Raw genomic sequence first — 8,859 nt, forward strand, 5'->3', positions numbered from 1 at the left:
CATGACAAGTATTGTATTTCACTTAGTTTACATGCTGATTTCCACATCACATCTAAACAATAAAATAAAGCTACCAGTACCTATGATATAACTCAGGTGACCGCTAAGGCCCTTGGGCCTCTTGTTTTCATTCCAATCTGTGCATAGGTTTCATTAACATTTGTGATTAAAGGAAGTCAACAAATACATGGAAGAAAATTAAAAAATATGAATTTGAAACAGTCATTAATTAAAAAAAGCAATTGTGCAAAAATCTCAGAACTGCTGAAACAAATTCTGTGGCTGTAACACCGTCAAAAGCTCACTTTTAAAAGTCACATATATGTCACTGTGATTAAGGTCAAGGTTGACAGCTTTGTGTTTTTGTAGAAACATCATTATACATTCTGCTCAGAGCCATATATATACACATGAATTACCCATCTTCTCTCTGTTACGATTACAACGTAAGCACTAGCAGACATAAAAGCAGCGTTGCATGCCCATGTTGGGTCAGTTCCTGCAGTCATTACATTGTTTTCTATCCAGCAACTCCTACACAATGGACATTGTTACTATAGGCTGGTATATGCCTTTTCAAATGCCGTTACTTAGGATGCATCCGAATGACTTTTCCTCAGACTTAGAAAAACATTATTTGGAAATGTGAACTTTAAACCTAAATGGCTACGTTCACAAATTGTTTGGACTTTTTATCAGGTAAAGTACTCAACATTGTTTTACTCATGGTTAGACACTGACTTTTTATCAGGTAAAGTACTCAACATTGTTTTAATCATGGTTAGACACTGACTTTTTATCAGGTAAAATACTCAACATTGTTTTACTCAGGGTTAGACACTGACTTTTTATCAGGTAAATTACTCAACATTGTTTTACTCAGGGTTAGACACTGACTTTTTATCAGGTAAAGTACTAAACATTGTTTTACTCAGGGTTAGACACTTACTTTTTATCAGGTAAATTACTCAACATTGTTTTACTCAGGGTTAGACACTGACTTTTTATCAGGTAAAGTACTCAACATTGTTTTACTCAGGGTTAGACACTGACTTTTTATCAGGTAAAGTACTCAACATTGTTTTACTCAGGGTTAGACACTGACTTTTTATCAGGTAAAGTACTCAACATTGTTTTACTCAGGGTTAGACACTGACTTTTTATCAGGTAAAGTACTCAACATTGTTTTACTCAGGGTTAGACACTGACTTTTTATCAGGTAAAGTACTCAACATTGTTTTACTCAGGGTTAGACACTGACTTTTTATCAGGTAAAGTACTCAACATTGTTTTACTCAGGGTTAGACACTGACTTTTTATCAGGTAAAGTACTCAACATTGTTTTACTCAGGGTTAGACACTGACTTTTTATCAGGTAAAGTACTCAACATTGTTTTACTCAGGGTTAGACACTGACTTTTTATCAGGTAAAGTACTCAACATTGTTTTACTCAGGGTTAGACACTGACTTTTTATCAGGTAAAGTACTCAACATTGTTTTACTCAGGGTTAGACACTGACTTTTTATCAGGTAAAGTACTCAACATTGTTTTACTCAGGGTTAGACACTGACTTTTTATCAGGTAAAGTACTCAACATTGTTTTACTCAGGGTTAGACACTGACTTTTTATCAGGTAAAGTACTCAATGTTGTTTTACTCAGGGTTAGACACTGACTTTTTATCAGGTAAATTACTAAACATTGTTTTACTCAAGGTTAGACACTGACTTTTTATCAGGTAAAGTACTCAACATTGTTTTACTCAGGGTCAGACACTGACTTTTATTGCTTGGCAGTCCACAGGACTAGTTGAAATTAGTTTATTTACTAGTCCTTTGTCAAAGTAACTAGTCCAAGATAACCTGATAAGAAACATTGCAATCTGCAGCATGAAAGATCAAAAGTATTCGACTGTAAAGGACTCAAAATACCTACTGCCATAAAAATATGGTGAAAATTATGACAGTTATCATGAAATGTATCTTATTTTAAACAGTTTGCAAATTTTTTAGAAGGAATATTCTTATTTCATATTTTTCACAAGTCCAAAGGACCAGTTAGGTTAGGTGATTCACTAGTCCTTGTTGAAATCTACTAGTCCAGGACTAGCGGACTTAGTTGTGTTAGTGTCAACCCCTGAATTTACTGACCAAAACCTGATACAGAATACACTATTAACCCTGGAAAACAAGTTCATCAAATCGTATAATAACATTTGTAATATTTTTATTCTTAGAAACATCGCTTTAATCTGTTTTTTAAAGAACATATATGTGGTGACAATAAATTCTGAGGGTGTAATTGTAATCACTGCTCTGTACTTCATTTTATGTAAACAAACAACACTAATACACTGAACTTCATACATGATACTAATTAATACACTGAACTTCAAACATGACACTAATACACTGAACTTCATACATGACACTAATTAATACACTGAACTTCAAACATGACACTAATACACGGAACTTCATACATAACACTAATACACTGAACTTCATACATGACACTTATACACCGAACTTCATACATGACACTAATACACTGAACTTCATACATGACACTAATACACTGAACTTCATACATGACACTTATTCTGCAATATTTTCACCAATGGCTGCACCAAATTAGATAACATCTTTATACATTTATTTAACTTTAATCTTTCATATGATTAAAAGTTTAGGATGTATGACAACAGTAACAGTAAGGTAATGATGTGATAATGATATATTAGTAATAGTTTAGGATGTATGACAACAGTAACAGTAAGGCTGATGTGATAATGATATATTAGTAAAAGTTTAGGATGTATGACAACAGTAACAGTAAGGCTGATGTGATAATGATATATTAGTAAAAGTTTAGGATGTATGACAACAGTAATAATAAGGTTGATGTGATAATGATATATAAGTAAAAGTTTAGGATGTATGGCAACAGTAACAGTAAGGCTGATGTGATAATGATATATTAGTAAATGTTTAGGATGTATGACACTGATGTGATAATGATATTTAAGTAAAAGTTTAGTATGTATGACAACAGTAATCATAAGGTTGATGTGATAATGATATTTAAGTAAAAGTTTAGGAAGTATGACACCAGTAACAGTAAGGCTAATGTGATAATGATATATGAATAAAAGTTTAGGATGCATGACAACAGTAACAGTACGGCTGATGTGATAATAATATATCAGTAAAAGTTTAGGAAGTATGACACCAGTAACAGTAAGGCTGGTAGGATGTATGACAACAGAAACAGTAAGGCTGATGAGATAATGATATATTAATAAAAGGTTAGGATGTATGACAAAAGTAACAGTAAGGCTGGTAGGATGTATGACAACAGCAACAGTAAGGCTGATGTTATAATGGTATATTAGTAAAAGTTTTGGATGAATGACAACAGAAATAATAAGGTTGATATGATAATGATATATAAGTAAAAGTTTAGGATGGATGACAACAGTAACAATAAGCTTGATTTGATAATGATATATTAATACAAGTTTAGGATGTATGGCAACAGTAATAGTAAGGCTGATGTGATAATGATATATGAATAAAAGTTTAGGATGTATGAAAACAGTAAAAATAAGGTTGATGTGATAATGATATATAAGTAAAAGTTTAGTATGTATGACAACAGTAACCGTAAGGCTGATGTGATAATGATATTTAAGTAAAAGTTTAGTATGTATGGCAACAGTAATAGTAAGGCTGGTAATGATATATTAGGAAAAGTTTAGGATGTAGGACAACAGTAACAGTACGGCTGATGTGATAATAATATATCAGTAAAAGTTTAGGATGTTTGACAACAGTAATAGTAAGGCTGATGTGATAATGATATATCAGTAAAAGTTTAGGAGGTATGACAACAGTAACCGTAAGGCTGATGTGATACTGATATATTAGTAAAAGGTTAGGATGTATGACAACAGCAACAGTAAGGCTGATGTTATAATGGTATATTAGTAAAAGTCATACATGACACTAATACACGGAACTTCATACATAACACTAATACACTGAACTTCAAACATAACACTAATACACGGAACTTCATACATAACACTAATACACTGAACTTCATACATGACACTAATTAATACACTGAACTTCATACATGACACTTATTCTGCAATATTTTCACCAATGGCTGCACCAAATTAGATAACATCTTTATACATTTATTTAACTTTAATCTTTCATATGATTAAAAGTTTAGGATGTTTGACACCAGTACCAGTACGGCTGGTAATGATATATTATTAAAAGTTTAGGATGTAGGACAACAGTAATAATCATACATGACACTAATACACGGAACTTCATACATAACACTAATACACTGAACTTCAAACATGACACTAATACACGGAACTTCATACATAACACTAATACACGGAACTTCATACATAACACTAATACACTGAACTTCAAACATAACACTAATACACTGAACTTCATACATGAAACTTATACACCGAACTTCATACATGAAACTTATACACCGAACTTCATACATGAAACTTATACACCGAACTTCATACATGAAACTTATACACCGAACTTCATACATGAAACTTATACACCGAACTTCATACATGACACTAATTAATACACTGAACTTCAAACATGACACTAATACACTGAACTTCAAACATGACACTAATACACTGAACTTCATACATGAAACTTATACACCGAACTTCATACATGAAACTTATACACCGAACTTCATACATGACACTTATTCTGCAATATTTTCACCAATGGCTGCACCAAATTAGATAACATCTTTATACATTTATTTAACTTTAATCTTTCATATGATTAAAAGTTTAGGATGCCCCCCAACAGTAATAATAAGGTTGATTTGATAATGATATATTAGTAAAAGTTTAGGATGTTTGACAACAGTAACAGTAAGGCTGGTAATGATATATTAGTAAAAGTTTAGGATGTATGACAACAGTAATAATAAGGTTGATTTGATAATGATATATTAGTAACAGTTTAGGATGTATGACAACGATATATTAGTAAAAGTTTATGATGTATGACAACAGTAATAATAAGGTGGATTTGATAATGATATATTAATACAAGTTTAGGATGTATGACATCAGTAACAGTAAGATTGATGTGATAATGATATATTAATACAAGTTTAGGATGTATGACAACGATATATTAGTAAAAGTTTAGGATGTAGGACAACAGTAACAGTAAGATTGATGTGATAATGATATAGTAATAAAAGTTTAGGATGTATGACAACGATATATTAGTAAAAGTTTAGGATGTATGACAACAGTAACAATAAGGTTGATTTGATAATGATATATTAATAAAAGTTTAGGATGTAGGACAACAGTAACAGTAAGATTGATGTGATAATGATATATTAATAAAAGTTTAGGATGTATGACAACAGTAACAGTAAGATTGATGTGATAATGATATATCAGTAAATGTTTAGGATATATGACAACAGTAACAATAAGGTTGATTTGATAATGATATATTAGTAAAAGTTTAGGATGTATGACAACAGCAATAATAAGGTTGATTTGATAATGATATATTAGTAAAAGTTAAGGATGTATGACAACAGTAACAATAAGGTTGATTTGATAATGATATATTAATAAAAGGTTAGGATGTTTTATGAAGTTTATGAAGGTAATTGTTTTTGTAAATCTTTAAAAACCCATCAACAGTTTTGAACAGGCTGTATTAAAATTGTGCCTGTTTCATCCATTTCACAGTAGGCCTCTTTTGGTTTTCACACAATATCTTGCACAATAAGTTCATCAGATGTGTCCGGATTCTTATGAAACTTGGTCAATATATTAAACCAAGACAAGTTCGTAATGGAACGTACAAAATCTGTGACTGGCATTAGATGAAATGGTATAAATGATCTGCCTCAGTGTCATGACACTGTGAGTGTTATCTTAATTGTGATATCTGCTTTAATATTTTAACATAAATATCATGTTTGTTATTATGATTTAGTATTTTTTCAATAATTTAACTAATATTTTGTCTTCCACAGACTTTTCTGACCTCGACACAGAACAACTACTATTAGACATCAATAAACATGACAGGATAACATCCAAAAACATGCTGATAAACCTATCCCAGGATTCCTGTATGTCTGGACTACGATCATCACCATCACAATCGTCATCGCCTCAGTCTGCATTGTCGTACTCCTCGTCATCTTCATCGCCCGTCCCATCCCCATCTTCATCAGAACTCAGCAGCCTGAATGTGAATATTTTTTCCCTCACTAGGGCCCATCCTACCTCCACAACTTTAGTAAGTATATCCATCTTTCTGTAATAGTAGTAAAAATAATAACAATTTGAGGTTCTTTAATATACCGCTTTATCACAACCTAGTTCGTAGGTCGTCTCAAAGCGGTTCACAAATTATTATTCGTGGTTAAGGGGTCTTTGCAACCAGTCAATATCTTTCTCAACTCCCTGGGGAGCAATACCAGCCGAACTGCCATATCAGTGCTCACGGCTTGTGTTCAGCAATTCTAGCACTGCCCAACCACATACTCATTTACAGCTGAGTGGACTGGAACAAATACAACACAATGCCGTGGCGTGACTCGCACCTGCGACCCTTTGGTCATGAGCCAAGCGACCTACCACTAGACTACCGTGCCTCCAATAACAACACCTTCACACACCTGTACACCCTATCACAACAACAACAGCAGTGTGGAGATATACTGGAATCTGAATGTTTCTCCGTCCGTTAACCTTTCTGTCTGTGATGAACATTTTCTCATTATTTAAATTACACACATATTAGGCCAAAACAAATTATATCCTGAATGACTCTTGTTTTTACCTCCGACCCTAACAATTTTATCTCGCTTAATCACACTCCATCTAGTGTTGGGATAACTTGTCCACCGGGTTCAAACAAATTGTTGGATGTATATTTGTATCCTCTCTACTTCATAGGCAGATATCAAAACCAAATATAAATACCTTTATATAATTTAAAAGACCTGAAAAAATGTTTGGTGATTTTCGTAATTACTTTGATAAATTAAAAGAAATAAAAACAAATCCCGACCGACCTCATACTTGCCAACTTTTTGCAATTTCCATGGGGGAGATTCTGTATGCTCAAAATTAAAACATAAATAAAATGTGTGTATACAAAATACCCCCTAGAGCCGAACCAAGCCTTTGAAATGACATATTTTGAGTTGTCCTTCAGGTGAAATCATGAGATCTTGGAATATAGGAATAGTTTAGCAAATTCATTAGGTGACAATACTAAAATTAAGGGTTTGAAATCAGGAGTCTCCCTCCTTAATATGGAGAGTTGGCAAATATGAGACCTCACATTTTTTTCCAGACATGTTACCTGAAACATACATTACATTTAAGACATTTGCATGTTATAAAGGACCGCCAGGTTTTTATCATGATATCAACAAAGTTACGGCCCTTGATTTGAGCGCTAAAAATATTTCGTCTTGAATTAAAACTCTCAAAATGCAACATTCTCCCAATAAACAATTGTCAGAATACTGAATCATGATAAGCAACTGCTCATCACAACATTCCTATCATAAACAGTTATCTTCTTACGTCTCTGTCCCCATAAATTATAACTTATGTAATATTCTCCGAATAAACAATTGTTGTAAAAGTGTCCCTATAGAACTGTGTCAAACAGGTGTCTGTAGGCTACTGACATGTAAGTGTCCTTGTACACAACTGTCCTACAAGCCTGATATAACATTGTTGTCTTCAAGCCTGATATAACATCATTGTCTACAAGCCTGATTTAACATCGTTGTCTACAAGCCTGACATCACATCGTTGTCTACAAGCCTGATATCACATCGTTGTCTACAAGCCTGTTATCACATCGCTGTCTACAAGCCTGATATCACATCGTTGTCTACAAGCCTGATATCACATCGCTGTCCTACAAGCCTGATATCACATCGTTGTCTACAAGCCTTATATCACATTGCTGCCCTACAAGCCAGATATCACATCGCTGTCTACAAGCCTGATATCACATGTTTGTCTACAAGACTGATATCACATCATTGTCAACAAGCCTGATATCACATGGCTGTCTACAAGCCTGATATCACATCAATGTCTACAAGCCTGATATCACATCGTTGTCTACAAGCCTGATATCACATCGCTGTCTACAAGCCTGATATCACATCGTTGTCTACAAGCCTGATATCACATTGCTGTCCTACAAGCCAGATATCACATTGTTGTCTACACGCCTGATATCACATCGCTGTCCTACAAGCCTGATATCACATTGCTGTCCTACAAACCTGATATAACATTGCTGTCCTACAAACCTGATATCACATTGCTGTCCTACAAACCTGATATCACATCGCTGTCTACAAGCCTGATATCAATTCTTTGTCTACAAGCCTGATATCACATCGCTGTCTACAAGCCTGATATCATATCGCTGTCTACAAGCCTGATATCACATTGCTGTCCTACAAGCCTGATATCACATCACTGTCTACAAGCCTTATATCACATTGCTGCCCTACAAGCCTGATATCACATCACTGTCTACAAGCCTGATATCACATTGCTGTCCTACAAGCCTGATATCACATCGCTGTCCTACAAGCCTGATATCACATCACTGTCTACAAGCCTGATATCACATTGCTGTCCTACAAGCCTGATATCACATCGCTGTCCTACAAGCCTGATATCACATCACTGTCTACAAGCCTGATATCACATTGCTGTCCTACAAGCCTGATATCACATCGCTGTCCTACAAGCCTGATATCACATC

The 8,859-nt window shown here is 34.0% G+C and overlaps 1 protein-coding gene across 1 annotated transcript in view; it reads left to right on the forward strand.

Annotated features, from left to right (window-relative positions):
• The window catches only part of LOC110462105 (peroxisome proliferator-activated receptor delta-like), a 47,108-nt gene that overhangs the window by 13,310 nt on the left and 24,939 nt on the right, over window positions 1–8,859 (forward strand). The window contains exon 2 of the mRNA XM_021515939.1: window positions 6,080–6,348. Coding sequence (XP_021371614.1) covers window positions 6,080–6,348 — 269 coding nt within the window. The remainder of the gene's footprint in view (window positions 1–6,079; window positions 6,349–8,859) is intronic.

This window comes from Mizuhopecten yessoensis, unplaced genomic scaffold, assembly GCF_002113885.1.
Source record: "Mizuhopecten yessoensis strain PY_sf001 unplaced genomic scaffold, ASM211388v2 scaffold10749, whole genome shotgun sequence".
NCBI classification, from domain to species: domain Eukaryota; kingdom Metazoa; phylum Mollusca; class Bivalvia; order Pectinida; family Pectinidae; genus Mizuhopecten; species Mizuhopecten yessoensis.